The following is a 15,818-nucleotide window of genomic DNA, read 5'->3' on the forward strand; positions in this document are numbered from 1 at the left end:
TATTTCATTTTTGTTGTTTCTTACTCATTTTATGACTTTTATTTTAATTTGTGTCTTTTTCTTCATTAAAAAAAAAAAAAAAAAAAATGTTGGGAGGTTTTTTAATAATGACATTGTGATAATAATTGGTATCAGAATTTCAAAAAGTATCGCAACTTGCAATCAATTAAGGAAGGAATATCTTATCTGTACATACATGCCTAAGCATAATGTTAGTAAAATGAGAGAGTTGCTCTTTCTTTTCTTTTTTTTAATTATTGACAAACAAAACACACAACAACAACTACTGATAATTAAAAATTAAAACATATATTAGACTAAAAGAAAGCCATATGTGTAAAGGATTGTCATTGAAGGATTTAAATATTCCAGTTATATCTCTCACAGTTTAAATTTTTAGATTAAATTAGAACAAATTCACATACTTTGTTCTGGTGTAAAAAAATTCTGTCCCATTGTGCTTTAAAGCTACTCCCTTTTGTCTTTTTGGAAAATTACTAAATTGTCTTTTGAAGTTTTTAATATTTAAGTTTGAAATTCATAACTCAAAGTATATATATGGAAAGATGTAAAATATATTGTTTAAAAAAGAAAAGTGAACAATTATTTTGAAACAGATACGTATGACACTTATTTTGGGACAGAGGGAATCTTCTGATTTTCTATTATGTTTGTATTCATTTTTAATTCGATGAGACAAAACTTTGACCTCCTTGACCTGAAAAAATAAATAAATAAATTATCTTCCTTGTTAATTATATTATACAAGTTTGTCAATAGGAGCAACATTTAATGCTCCTACTAGCTTCATGTTTTTTAGCCCAAACTATATAACACTTCATGTATTAACAATGGGTGCTTTTTTTTTTTTTTTTTTCTTTTTCTTTCCGAAATAAAAACAAACTTCATTCAAGAGCAGAAACATTACAATCATAAATTCAGAGAAGCAAGAAGCCATGGGGGATAGACATCCCAATCAACTTCCCCAATTTGATTTTGAAATGCAAATCTATTTAAACAGTGAGCAACCTTATTGCAGGACCTTGGACACCAACTCAAAGCCCCGTTTAGGATGAAGCTTAAGAAGGTGTTTAATGTCAGCACAAACCATGGCAGCAAGACAATCAACCGGAGTCAAAGCAACAACCCATTTGCAGTCACCTTCAATAATAACATCTTCAGCATAACCCCATTGTAACAGAAACTTTAAACCTTCCCGAAACATCGCCGCTTCAACCGTCTTTGCATTCCCCACATGCATCACAGTAGTAGCAACCTTTACAACTCTTCTACGAGAGTCCCGCAACACAAAACCCCCACCACAGAAGATTTTCCCTGACACAAATGATGCATCAAAATTTAACTTCCAACATTCCACTATTTGGAGCAATCCACTTTTGAACCGGAGTAGAAGGGTCAGCAAGATTAGAATTTGGCAAGTCCATGGCTTTATCTTGAAAAGAAATACCTTCCAACTCATAAAAGTTAAACATAATTTTATCGAGAATTTTAGAAGGTTCCCATCTAACCCCATTAAAGCACTAAGAATTTCTGGCCTTCCATAATTGCCAACAAATAAAAGCGCCCCCAAACTTAACAAATCAGTATAATTTTCCAATTGAGACCAAAGACAATTCAAGCGGATCCACACTTGCTTCCAAGAAAATTGAGTTTACTCACCAAAATAGGACTAGCTTTCCATACAACCTTTGCAACAAGGCAGAAACAAAAAAGATGAGACGTAGTCTCCTTTCTCCCCCCGCACAAATTACATTCTACGCACTTCACTAAACCTCGAATTTTCAGATTACTCAACACAGGAAGTCTCTCGTGACAGCACTGCCACGTGAAAAATTGAATCTTCCTAAGAGTTTTTAACTTCCAAATACCCTTCCATAAAGGAATAAACTCCCTCTCAATGTTACTGCAAGACCTTCCGTCATCAGACCGGGAACAATCAACCAAGTATTAACAATGGTTGCTTTGGAAAAGTCAACAATTGCATGCTGGAAGAATTTTGGATGTAAATAACAACATACATTCTGCCTCAAGATATATAAAGAGCAAAGAGCTCAAAGTGAGCAATTGGAGGGTAATAGAGTTTAACCCTTTTGGATTTTGATATTAGTGCATTGATCTTGATTTTCTTGTGGACGTAGGCATATTATTGAACCACGTAAATCTTTACCTTCTTTTGTGTGTGTTCTCTGAAGAAAGGGAGCTCTGTAATAAGATGTTGTAAGAGCAAATTACAGTACATTTTTCTATATCTTTGTACATAACTATAAAACATTTATAAAGAGAAGAAAGACTACAAGGTATAAGAATTAGGAGAGATTTCAGGACTAGATTAAGCAAGATTTGGGAAGATCATAGGAGGAAAATCTGTTAGTAAACTCTCTAAAGATTCAGAGCAATCTTAAAGATAAATCTTTACCAGCTGTTATGGAATTAATGGAAGACTTTCCATTCTTGTTTTCTCTTGGGCACCATTGATTTTCCACATGAGCAAAATTGATTCTCATTAATTTTGCACATGTTTAATCATTCCGCAAACATATCTTTTTGATATCTTCATTTTCAGTCCCCTTCAAAAATAGGATGTGGGTGCAAACAAATGCCCAATTTGACTTTGAGATCACAGAACACCTTCGGAGCCAATGGTTTATTGAATATGTCAGCAGCTTGTTGATCTGATCGATGGCACAAACTGTGTGAGCAATGCTCCATATGCAACTTTTTCTGGCACATAATGACAGTCTTCAATATATTTAGTCCTACCATGAAAGACTCCATTCACTGACATATATCACAAAGCGCAAATGTGAGCCAAGTTAACTCAGTTGCAGTATACACCATTGACCTGTATTCAGCTTCAGCACTTAATCAGGCAACTGTAGTCTGCTTCTTAGCACACCCGGAATTACAATTGCTTCCAAGAAAAGTAGAAAACCCCGTTGTTGAACGACGAGTTAGAGGACAACCTGCCCAATCAGCATCAGGAAAAACATATAAGCCTAAAGAGCTATTAGAGTTTCACTCACATAACGCAAAATACGCTTCACAATCTGGTAACGTTTCGAAGTAGGTGCATGCATGTATTGGCACACAAAATTAACACAGTCACTTAAATAAGGTCTTGTAAAAGTAAGGTGTATTGTAAAGCTCCCACGATGGTTCTATAATGCGTGGGATCTTGGTATGGTGAATCTTCGAATGTAAAAATAAATACATTTGCTGCCATGGGTGTTGAAATGGATTTACAATCTTTCATTTGAGCAAGCTCTAGTAGTTCTCAAGCATACTTTGATTGGCAGACAAAAAGACCATTTATCTGTTAAAAATACTTCTACTCCAAGAAAATAATGAAGTTTTCCCAAGTCTTTGATAGCAAATTCACGGCTCAAACATGAAACAAACCAGTCGAAAAGACATGGACTATCACTAGTAAAAATCATATCGTCGACATATAGTAACAAAATAAGAGTACCTCTGGTTGAGTGACGAATAAAGAGAGAGGAGGGCTTAGCGATGTTGCAGAAGATATGAGCTGAGCCTATCAAACCAAGCTCTGATTTTATTTATATTAATTGCTTTAAATTATTTTATGTGTATTTAATGTTAATTATTTAATGTGATTATTTTGTATGTGTAAATTGATGTGTTAGTGTTATTAATTGTTGTGTGAATTAATGTGTTACTATTTATTAATGTTTTATTAGTGAATTATTTCTTTTGCATTGGCCGGATTTAGTATAGTGGACCATATGATTTATTAGTTGGACTATGCTATTGGATGTTTTGATGGGCTTTAATGGGATTTAAGCCCATAGAGTATATTATTATATGTATTTTACAATGTATTATTTAAACTAATTATTAGGATTAAGTTATTATATTATTATTTATATAATACATTATATACTTATAATTATATAGTTCTAGAGAGTGAACGAGAAAGAAAAAAGAGCGGCGGCAGAGAGAGGGAGGAAGGGAGAAGACGACCGAACCCCAGGGCTGCCGGCGTGAGAAGAGAACTTCAGCAAAGTGACTGCCACTTAGGCTGCCATTTTTGTGTGTCAACAATTGTTTAAAAAGGTTTGAGTATGATTTTCTCAGTGAAGATTGCAAGTAGTGATTAAACACCAAATTTCATTTAACCCATAAAATAATAATCTAATAATAATAATAATAATTCACTTACCTCAAGCCCAAACCTGACTTTGGGTATTTGAAACACTCAAATCTATAATCTTATCTCAAATACCCAAATCAAACTAAAATCTTTGTAGCCTCAAGACGTTGTTAGTGGAGGTCGAGATTGAATAGCAAAGAGAGAATGCGAATTGTTTTCTTTGATGTAGAGAGAATCTCTATGAGTATTGATGAATGAGAGAGAATGAAATGTAGGGGTTCTTTAGTGAAATAGAGTGAAGATTGAGATAGGGAGGAGAGAAATTGAGAGGGAGAAGCTAGGGAAATTTTGGTAAGAAATTTCTACATAAAACTTGTTAACTTGGCATTTGAGTTGAACGATATAGTATTTTTTTTTTTTAATTGGTACTCACACGTACTTGTTCGTTGATAACGATGTACCATTATTAAGTGCTTTAGAAGATAAAGTGTTCTTTTTATATCCCTTAGATTTAGCTCCAGGGAATGCAGCAGATAGATGCCCTTATGCGTGGATCCAAGTCCTTTATATTATATCTTAGTGTTGCTATTTTTTTAAACATATCTCAATAAATTAAACAACCTGAAATGGTGATTAAACAAATTCATAGGTTTTTTTTTAATGTATCTTGACAAGATATTTTTCACACAAGATATGTTTAGATATCTGATATTCCTTTAATTTTCTTATCCCACACAAATATATTTTTTACAAAGTATGTTTAATTATTCAACTGAATCAGTATAGTACTAACATTTAACAAATCTAGAGATACCCATATGACTATGAGACTAATTGTGACTATATAACTACAAAACTTGTTACACCATTAATATATAATGTGGGTCACACATAATGTCATATTATCAAATATTCATTGATTAATTGTATTGTTAGTTGATTTTTTAGCTTTTCAATTTAAGAAGCATTTTTCAAACAAAAAAGGATGAGCCTACTCTACAGTCCTTGCTGTGGAAATAACAATTTTGCCAAACACAGAAGCAGTGTTCCTACTTCCAAAAATAAAAAAATAAAGGGAAATGAATGCTTTTTTGTATAGAAGAATAATGGGTAGTTAAAGTTGGAATTAGACAGGGTTTTTTATTGTATTGTGTTTGGTCCAAACAGTGCGTACTTGTAGATTTAACATGTATGAATGCAGAGTGTAAATTAGGTTTTTTCTTTTTCCTGGACAAAAATGTTAGGGATTAGTGATTAGTTGTTAGAGAAGAAGAGAAGGGTGCAAGTTTCGGGTTCTTAAATACGGGTAGCAACCTAACAACTCGAACAATACCGCACTTGCAATGATAAATTGGACTGAGGAGGTTGGGAATTTAGGAAGGCATTTTTGCTTAGTTGCTTACAATAATATTATTTAAAGAAATTTTTTTATTTTTTTAAGTTAATATTATTTAATGATTGTTGTATGATGATTAATTGATATATATTATTTGCGTTATCATCCAATTTGAAGTAAAGACATAATTGTCAATTAAATCTTGGCTTTTTTTATATATGTATGTGTGTATATGTATATTCATACAAGTTGCATATGATTTTTTTGGGACATTTATTTCTGTTTTGATGGACATTCTTCTGTATCCTTTTAAACAAGAACAATAAGAAAGTCAAGGGTGAGTGGAGGATTATTAGTGAGGTTTCCAGTATGGGCTTGTGATCTGCATAGGCGATGCCAGCTTAAATGCAGACTGTTGATGCATGAATCATCCTAGCGGCCCAAAACTGTCTTGAGACAATCTTGACCATATAATTAGCTACCTAGCCAGCAAAAATGTAATAATATATAATAAAGCTAATACAAGCTGTATAATATCAAGATTTTTGTTGTTATAGTATGTGATACGTGATAATTTAAGGTGTCCAACAATAATAATAATAATAATAATAATAATAATAATAATAACAAATAATAACTAAAAAGAAGGGACCGAGCTAAATAGGTCCTGCTAAATAAAAAAATAAAAATAAAAATAAAAATAAAAAATTTAAGGTCCAGTGGGGGCTACTTTCCCCACTGAATTTTTATGCCCAAAAAATGTCTAAGACATTGTTGGTATGGTGCCTAGTGGTATGTCATTTACTTTATTAAAAAGCCCAAAAAAATGTTCAAGGGTATAAAATTGGAGCTTGAATCCTGAATCCCATTTAGGTGTGTGTGTGTATAGATATATATATATATATATATATATATATATATAGATAGATTATGACGATGATGAAAAAAAATCACCAGGCACTTTAAAAATGATCTCATTGTTATTGTTTCTTGTCTCACATCCGATCCACATAGGGAGGGTAAGTCTTGGACGAGTCAGGATTTGAAAATGAGAGAGAATTGGGGGGGTGGGGGGGGAGCAGAAAAGATGAAAACACCAAAAATAATACCACATCATCCCAAATGGGGGGGAGGGGGGGGGGGGGGGGGGGGTGGCTACTAGGAAAAAATAATGATAATAATAAAATAAAAATTCAAGCAGAAAAGATGAAAACACCAAAAACAATACCACATCATCCCAAATAGCTCCTAGGTCTTCTTCAATCTTCTAATTCTATTTTGTTTGTAGGCTTGTTTTCTGAGTTGAGCCATTTATCATTTACGTTTTATTATGGATTGGGTAGTTTGGGCTAGGTTATGACTAATAGGAAATAGTAGTATTAATTTTTGTTTTTTTGTATTTTTTTTGGACCTGGGCTATAGCCCAGGTTAGCCCACAAGGAGCTCCACCCCTAGAATCACCTAATAGTTTAAGTTTTTAGATCACATGACAAGTACACAACCTGTTACAAGTGGTATAAGGTAGGGTGGTCCAACCATCATTAGATACGACTGGGTACATGAGATAGCTAATCTTATATTGAACAACTATCTTATAAGGGTAATAAAAAATTAGGAGTGACACCTATTTGAGATAAAAATGTGAAAAAAATATACTTAAATGGTATAGATACATAAAACTTGAATAGATACATACATTACTAAAAAAAGGAAGATTAAATAGACATGCAAAAACTCCATATGATTAAATATTAACAAAGACCATGAATATGATGTATATGTCTATATATGTATATAAGGACAGGATGTACCCTTGATCCTAGGGGAAAAGACAAAGGACACCAAAATTGATGCTCAAGCAATTCTCTGCTGTCCTCCAATTTGGGATTGGCAAACTAAAACTGATTTTGCAGAAAATTTTGAATCATTGGACTACAATATATAGACAAAATGTATTAAATTAAAAGAGTAGACAGTTGAGGTGTCCCGTTTCATTTAGGGTAAGCCTCAATCCTTTGGTACTTCATGACCAATCCCATCACCAACTTGCTCATTTCAAATTGTTTAAGACTGTCTCCCCAACCACACCAAAACAACAGAATGGATGAAATTTACACACACACACACACACAAATATATATATGGGCAAGTATGTATAAGGATATTATTGATGATTGAGTGGCCTCATCTTATATAATGCAATATGTCCCTGTGCATTGTTTAGGCATGTCTACCACCCAATTCCTTTTGGAAATGTCACTGCCCCTCTTGTGGACCATACCACCAAGCGACACAGACATTGTTATATATATATATATCATTACTTTAGTGCTAAGTAATGCCTATCTAGCCCTAGTGGTTTTATTGTGACCTACTAATTAATATTCAATTTGTCTCTTTGTTGAAAAAATAAAGAAAATAAAATAAGGGTGTGACTAGAAGGAAACTTTCAAGCAAGATTTATTTCTAATTTTGTTTTAACAAACTGACAGATATTTTTTTATGATTTATTTTTGTTTGATAATCATCTAATCTGAATTTTCAAGCAATTCCTTGAGAAAGAGAGTGGTCTTCCTTGTTTTAATGGTCCATTTGGAGGATAAAACAATAAAATGAGTAATTGACAACTAATTATAAGCATTTAAAACACACTACCAAAAATTCTGTTGGCGCCAAAGGATTAATAGAATATTTCTTAGGCTACGTACTCTAGGAGATATTTTCTTGCAAGCTTTCTACACCTATGTTGCACAAAGATATTCTCAACAAGTGTTTTTTTTTTTTTTTATTATTATTTTATTTTAAACGTAAATGACAAAAATATCCCGAATATAGTTAGACTTGATTATCTTATTTATGAATTAGGAACAATAATGTGATTTTATTTATATGGTGAAATGCATTTATAAATAATAAATATAAATAAAAAAAAAAAAAAGTGTGAATATGGGAACTTCGCTTGCTCGGTATAGTGGAAAAGAAAAGAAATGATAAGAAAAGAATAGTATTAAATATTTCTCGTATTTGATTAATTAATAAAGAAAAAGATAATAATTATGTTTTGGGAAAGAAAGGAAATAAAATTATCTTAATAAATTTACTATCTTACCTTTTTTTTTCATAGAGTTTGTCTTTTATTAAAATAAGGGTAAATTTAGAATTAACAAAGTTTCATTAAAAATATTAACTTTTTCTTCTCTTTCTTTGTATTTCCTCTCATTTTTGGGACGATAACAAAAACTATTATTCATGTTTTATTCTATCCCTTTAAATCTTTCATTTTCCTTTCATTTCCTTTCAATATTTCCTACGGAGTACATTTTTTTTTTATTCCCTTCTATTACCATTCTTTTCTTTTCCTTCAATTTCTATTTTACCAAACTGACCTAGGATGACCTTATTTATCTCCTCTCTTACTTCAAGACTAGAAGTAGTGACTTTATCTTGAAACACACGGGACAAAATTGTTCAAGATCGATCCTTGTAAGTATAAATAATTTTTAAGAATCAAGTCTGCGAACATAATGTAAACTTTACTTAATTTGTGTGGAGAGCGTTTTGTACAGATCTCGTGAATCAAACGAGAGACAAAATTACTTTCTTTTTTTTTTTACTTCTTAAATGGCAGAGTGTATGGTGTTGATACATCAAATTACTAAGGCAGGGAAAGGGCTGCAGCACAGATTTTTTAATTATAATATTATTCATTTATCATAAAGTGATCATTTCTTGTATTAATTATTTTGTATGTTTATCAAAAATCCACAAGAAGATGTCCTATCAATTCATTATCTAATTCCCCAGCATTATCTTGCTGCTGTCCTTTTCAGTTTTCAGCTGCTCTGATAAAAGATTAAAAAATAAAATAAACTATCTATGCATCATGATTAGTCAAATTAGTGAATAGTGATTTTGAATAAAAAATAAAAAAAGAAAAGAAAAGAAAAGAAATTAGTCATCCAACATACCATATAATATATATATATGTCCAACTTAATAAACCATTATTATTGTATGATTAGCACTTAAAAAGTAATAAGACTCGGGTGTTGGGCAGCTAAAGAAACAAAATGTGGGGACCCAAATTACTTTTTGATTAAAATTTGTTGCAATTAAATTTCTTCTCATCATCACCCATTATATTTGGTTGTGATGTTGACTTACCCTATCAAATAATGATTTTTAAGAGTATTTTATTATTCCATTTAATTCTCCAAACTCTCAACATAATCTAATGCTTTTTTTCTAATACTCCATTATCTCTTTTGTCACTTGGATTATATTGATGTGGTGCCAAACAATCCTAGGACCAACCTCAGCATTTAATTTATTGACTAGCCCACTCATCGTTTGTTACATTTTTTTTTTTTTTTTTTTTTCCGGGAAAAAAGATATTGGTATAGAAAATTGAAGTTGACAGCTAGTGTACATTATTATTACAAATATTATATATATATATATATATATATATATGACAAACTGGAGAGACACAGATTTATTGCTCTATATATAATAATATTATTTCGGTTCATCATCAATACTACACTTTTAATCAGGACATATTTGACCGGGGGTTTTGAATTTGATATTTTATTTTAACTCAGAAATAAAATAATAAATGTTTTGTTATTGAGTATTTTGATTTGCAATTGGAATCATGATTGGTAACATTTATTTATTGTAAAATTTTTAAAAATAGAAATAAAAAAAAATATTTAATAAAAAAATATTACAAATTTGAAAAATATACAATAGTTAGTTTAAAAATATCATTTAAAAATTTTTTTGAAAAAAAAAAATAATTATTCACCGCTAAAGTAACAAACGCTATAATGCCAAAACATATAAAGCACATCATATTAGTGTTTCAATTTTTTGTCATTATTCATCAAACGCGTACCAAGCAAAATAAATTTTACCAAAAGTGATTTTGTCAATGTTCACTGTTATAATACTCAACAAAAATAAAAACACCAAAAATTAAATGCGTACCAAATATATCCTTAAAGTGTTTCTATTAAGTTTTATTAAAATTATTATCAAGTTACTGTTAGAGGGTCTTAATCCCTTAAAAGACACAAATTGTAAACTTGTTTTGTTCAATGGTCAAGTGAAAATATTATTAATACACACATAAGGAATCAAATTATGACCATGTAAATTATAAAAAAATTATAATTATAATTATAAAATATATAAATAATAATAATAATTCTTTGTAAAGTTTGAATTAATGGCCCAGAAGTATTTGAATTCCGGCGCATTTATTAGTGTTTGTCCGTGGACACAGCTCTTGGATCACTGTACGGACAAAAGAAGGTGTCCAAACACAATAATTGATCTGTATTTTATTTTATGATATATATACAACAGTTGTTGGTGACCCTTAAGGTCTTGTTTGATCAGGTAGAAATAGCTTTAAAAAAAAAATATTGTAATGATTGGGTAGGGCTGCGATACATTGATATACTATGACTCTAATAAGTTATGAGTGTACAATTTCACATTGTTTGGAAAAAAAAAAAAAAAGGTGAAGTACTTATATATAAGTTTGTCACTCCAATTGGTATGAGACCTTTTAAGGTAAAGTTCAAGAACAAAATCGTACGGGCTCAGACGTATCATATCATGTAGTGGAGTGGGTCATTACACAACAGTTGTTGTTCCAAAATTTTATTTTCATGTTAAAAAAACTCAAAATAAATCATGCTGCTAAATAGAATTTTTTATTTTTTTTGTAATTGTCTTCTATGTTGCAATTCTAACCACTTATAATCCCGTATAAATATATATATATAGATATATATATTATATGATGAAATATTTGATTTTTCTTCTAAAAAGTAGTATTATGAAGCCTTATTCTAAATATAAATAATAAAATATGAATATAAACAATTATATATTTGAATTTAATAATCCATCATTTTACTTCACAATAATAGTTTTGGTATGCATAATCACTTTCTTTTTACTTTTATGCTATCCAAACTAACAAACTAATATTTTTCACAAGGGTAGTTGTGGTATGTATAATTACTATTCAAACTAACAAACTAATATTTTTCTACAATTTTCTTTCATAAATTTTCATATTAACCAAATGCATATTAGAAAATTTATTTACTTCTCATTCACTTCACTTTTCTTTCATTTTCTATTTCTTTTCTTTTCTATTCTTTTCTACTTCATTTCTCATGGTTGAATTTGTCCCTCCGCCAATAAACCTACCCTATGTATACTATACCAATTACTTAAAAAGTAAGCAACTCTTTGAAATTATGTTTCAGTGCATTGAACAGTTTAAATTAAATTTTCTTTAATTTCACATCTAAAGTATTGATTTAAAACTTTTTTTTTTTTTTTTTTTTTACTAAATGATTTGATACTTTCAAAGAGTGACGGAGTCAGGATTTCAAGTGAGGGGGAGCACACTGCCAAAAAATAATAATAATAATACGGAATGTATATATATATATATATATATATATATATATATAACAACTATAAAATTTAAAAAGACAAAGAAGAAGAAAATTATTAAAATATAAAAGGAAAATAAAAATGAAAAAACTTTAATAGGAAATGGTTAAAAAGTTTCAATTGAGGAAGAAAAATTTGACTTTTTCTATTAAGGAAACTTAAGGAATGTGAAAGGTAAAAGAGAAAATAAAGAAAAAATAAGAATATAATTTTAGGAATTACAAATTTGAGGGGGGCACTATATAAATTTTGTTATATATATGAATTTTTTTTTAAAAATTACCACATATATTATAGGTTGCTGGTCAATTCAGGGGGGTACGTGCCTCCTAAGCCTTCATTGGCTCTGTCCCTGTTTCAAACACAGCATATGATAACATTGCATGATGGTTGAAGAGCAACAAATCAACAATTACAATTTTCACAAGAGAGAGCATTGAGGACCATCCTTGGAGCACAAAGAGTGCAGAAAAGAGAGCGAATTTCGTGAGATTAAAACTTGAGTGGGAGTCGGATTATATAGTAGGGATGTTCGTAAATTTTTTTTTTTTTTTTTTATTAACCTGGGGTGTTCGGGATAGTACGAACCCTTAAGATCCCTTAACAACCCAACTAATCCTCGAGGACCCAGAATGGCACCTCTCCACCCGGGCTGGGTAAGTCACTACAGGAGTAGCGAAGGCTAGCCACAAAGAATACCCAGTGGGATTCGAACTCCAGACCTTAGACTTACTAAATTTCAAAATCTAGCAAGTAAATCGCTGGACTATATCCAAAGTGAGATTATATAGTCCGGATGTTCGTAAAATATTTTGTAGGGACATTATTAACAGTTTAATAAAATTATAATCGGGATATGACAAGTGACGACATGTAACAGAGTGTGTTACTGCATGATCTTATTGATGTTTCATGACAAATAAAACCACTTGAAAACCCTTTTGAAAATTTTGTCGACGAAAACACCATAGTGCTTTTAGTTGCCTTTGACCTTTTTAACCGGTTTCCAAACAGACGTACATTTTCTCTTCTCGTAAAAAAAGAACGAAAAATAAAATGATATCACACGCAAGACCCACACTTTTATAAACAATGGCTCGCAAAACCTCCAACTTTACAAAAATGTCCTTCCACTAAGAAGTTAAGTTGAATTATCAAACACAATCTCACATGGACAGGTGGGTGATTAGATGACTTTCATGACTCCATTTTATAAGTTAACTTCAAAAACCCACTTGAATCCCTCTACCAATCCACCACAACCTTCGTATCATAAGTTGCTACTTTGTACCTTGAACCGGTAAGGGATCTGTGAACCGATTGGGACATGGCAGAATGCATTTCAGATTTAAAAATTTTTATTTTTTGAATCACTTAATGATCAAATTAAACCAAAAAAAAATCAACAAACTAAAATAAAAAATCTTTTAAAATTTTATAGTTTTCCATTTTATTTATTTATTTTTATTTAAAAAAAAATACAAAATTAAGAATAAATCATTAAGCAATCAATCAAAGTCATTCAAGTCAACAAATGTGCTAGAGGGGGTCTCTTCCGTCCAAGTCAAGCTGTGATTGATGTGTTAACTTATTTTGAGAAGGGAATGTGTTATGCATGACTTCTACAAGTCAGTCTCCTTCCTTTGTGTTTTTTTTTTGGTTTTTGGAAAAGTGATGAGGAGTACCAAGTCTGTCATTTGCTAGCTGTAGAATTGTCAAGCTGGAGAATCTTTCAAATCTCAAGAAAAAAAAAAAAAGAAGAAAAAAAAAAAGAAGAAAAAGAAAAAAAACCGAAGAAGAAGAAGAAGAAGAAGAAGAAGAAGAAAGAAAGAAAGAAAAAGAAAAAGAAAAACCTGTCCTAATTTAAATGTTAGGTTTGAAGAATAAGAATTTTTAAGAGAATATATGGGGCATGCCTTATCTATATAGAAAGTTATTAATTTGTTTTTATATTCAAATTTTAAACTCGAAAAATATATATGAAAATATATAAAATATATTATTTAAAAAAAAAAAATAGACAATTATTTTAGAACATACCAAAAAGAAAAGTATGACATTTTTTTTTTTGTGACAGAGGAAGTATGTTATATTTGGAGCATCCAATTGGTACATGAATTTGGGATTGAATGAATTTTTTGTTCAAAAGTACTATATTTTTTCCCAGGTGCGAATTAGGTGCCGCCAAACAAGCCAAACATTGCAGAGTGAAAATGCATAAATTCCACAAAATATAATTCCAAAAAAAAAAAAAAAAAAAAAAAAACTGGCTCTGTACATTACATTACAATCCGTGAAACTATCGAGAAAACAGAAAAAACAGAAGAGAAAGTCCTACGAAAATAATTCATACTTTCTTTGTACTGTATCTGATTTTCCTTTTTATTTTAGACTTAGTTTGGTTGTATAGAATTGAAATCTAAATATTAAAATTGCTGTATTTGAAAAAAAAAAAAAAAAAAATTTAATTCAATTTTCTGTAACTTTGAACCAAATTTTTCTTCAATTCAACAAATTCTAATTATAAGTCTCCAATTTCAAGCAACCAAACATATCCTTAGTGATTTTCATCAACCACCTTCTGTGTCCACAAAGACCTCCGGTGCTCTGCAATGACCGCATCAATCGTTTGCTGGAACTCCTCGTTGCTCAGAGTATCCACCGTGTCAAATGACGACATGCTTCGTCTTCCGCCGGAGAGAACGGTGCTCCGGTCATTATCTGTCTCCGATCGCCGTAGCTCTCGCCGTGGCTTCGCTCTGATCTCCCGTTTCAACTTCTCCGACTGAGTCCTCTGAAACCGCCGTATCTCCTTCGTCGCCTGCTTCATGGCTGTCTCCAATTTCGTTACCGCATTCTCCGACACCACCATCTGCCTGTCGTGGTTGGTCGTCTCCTCCGCCGTCTCCGGCGTCATTTTTCCGTCGGGGACGGTGGTTGTTCGCTGACGGTTCCCGCTGCTTTGAATGTACTCGTCGTAGAAATCCGTAGCGAAGCCGCCATTGTCTCCGGGATCGTTTTGGCGGGAAAGCAAGTAGATAGCGACGGCGATGGCGTTACCGATGAGGAAAGCGATGTGAGTGCTAGAGAGAGAAACAGGGAGTTGTTGTAGGAGATACTCGCCGGAGAGTAGGACGGCAGTCGGCAAGCGAGCCGACCACCAGGAGAGGACGGCGAGAGCGACGCACACCTCGAGCAACCGCAACACCTTGGCAATTTTTCGACGCCGACGGTACCTCATCATGGCTTTCTCTTTCTCAACTTTCACGTTATCAATGTCGGAAAATTCCATTTTCTCGAGAAAATTGCTTGATTGGATTATCTGAAAATGGTTTTCAAAAATCCCAAGAACTAATTAACGAGAAAAATGAAACGATCAAATTCAAAACGCCCTTTATGTTTGAGAGAAAACGAGTGAGAATTGTAGGGGAAAATAAAAGAATTTTCCTGGAAAATTGGAAAGAAACTAAGGAAGAAAATCCGAGAAGAGTGAGAATTAGAGTTTTTCTGGGTTTCAATAAATGGAGGAATTAAACTTGAGTAATTCCATTGATGTTGAAGCATTTTATAGGCCTCTCCAAACAATCCATCCACGGTGTCTGCTGTGACTGTGAGAGGATATAAAAAGTCTTGTCACACACTTTGTCAATATTACATTAGCAATAATGTGCGTATATATACTTATAATAAAATATCTATTTTCTCAAATAGTAATTAAAATTAATTTCTTAAAACAATCACACTAAAATATCAATTAAAACAAACAAATTATTTATTTTCTTTATATATTTTCTTTATCTAATTAAACTCATAATAAATAAGTAATTTGAGTTTTATAAAAACCCTTCTAAAAACCTTATATTA

The 15,818-nt window shown here is 31.5% G+C and overlaps 1 protein-coding gene across 1 annotated transcript; it reads right to left on the reverse strand.

Annotated features, from left to right (window-relative positions):
* Positions 1 to 14,511: 14,511 nt before the first annotated feature.
* Positions 14,512 to 15,246, reverse strand: LOC132277450 (uncharacterized). The gene has a single exon (XM_059779306.1). The coding sequence runs from the start codon at positions 15,244 to 15,246 to the stop codon at positions 14,512 to 14,514; it is 735 nt and encodes a 244-aa protein (XP_059635289.1).
* Between the last annotated feature and the right edge of the window lie 572 nt (positions 15,247 to 15,818).

The sequence above is a fragment of the Cornus florida genome, unplaced genomic scaffold (assembly GCF_030987335.1).
Source record: "Cornus florida cultivar Cherokee Brave unplaced genomic scaffold, ASM3098733v1 CherokeeBrave_3.0.0_Hap2_Chr10, whole genome shotgun sequence".
NCBI lineage: Eukaryota > Viridiplantae > Streptophyta > Magnoliopsida > Cornales > Cornaceae > Cornus > Cornus florida.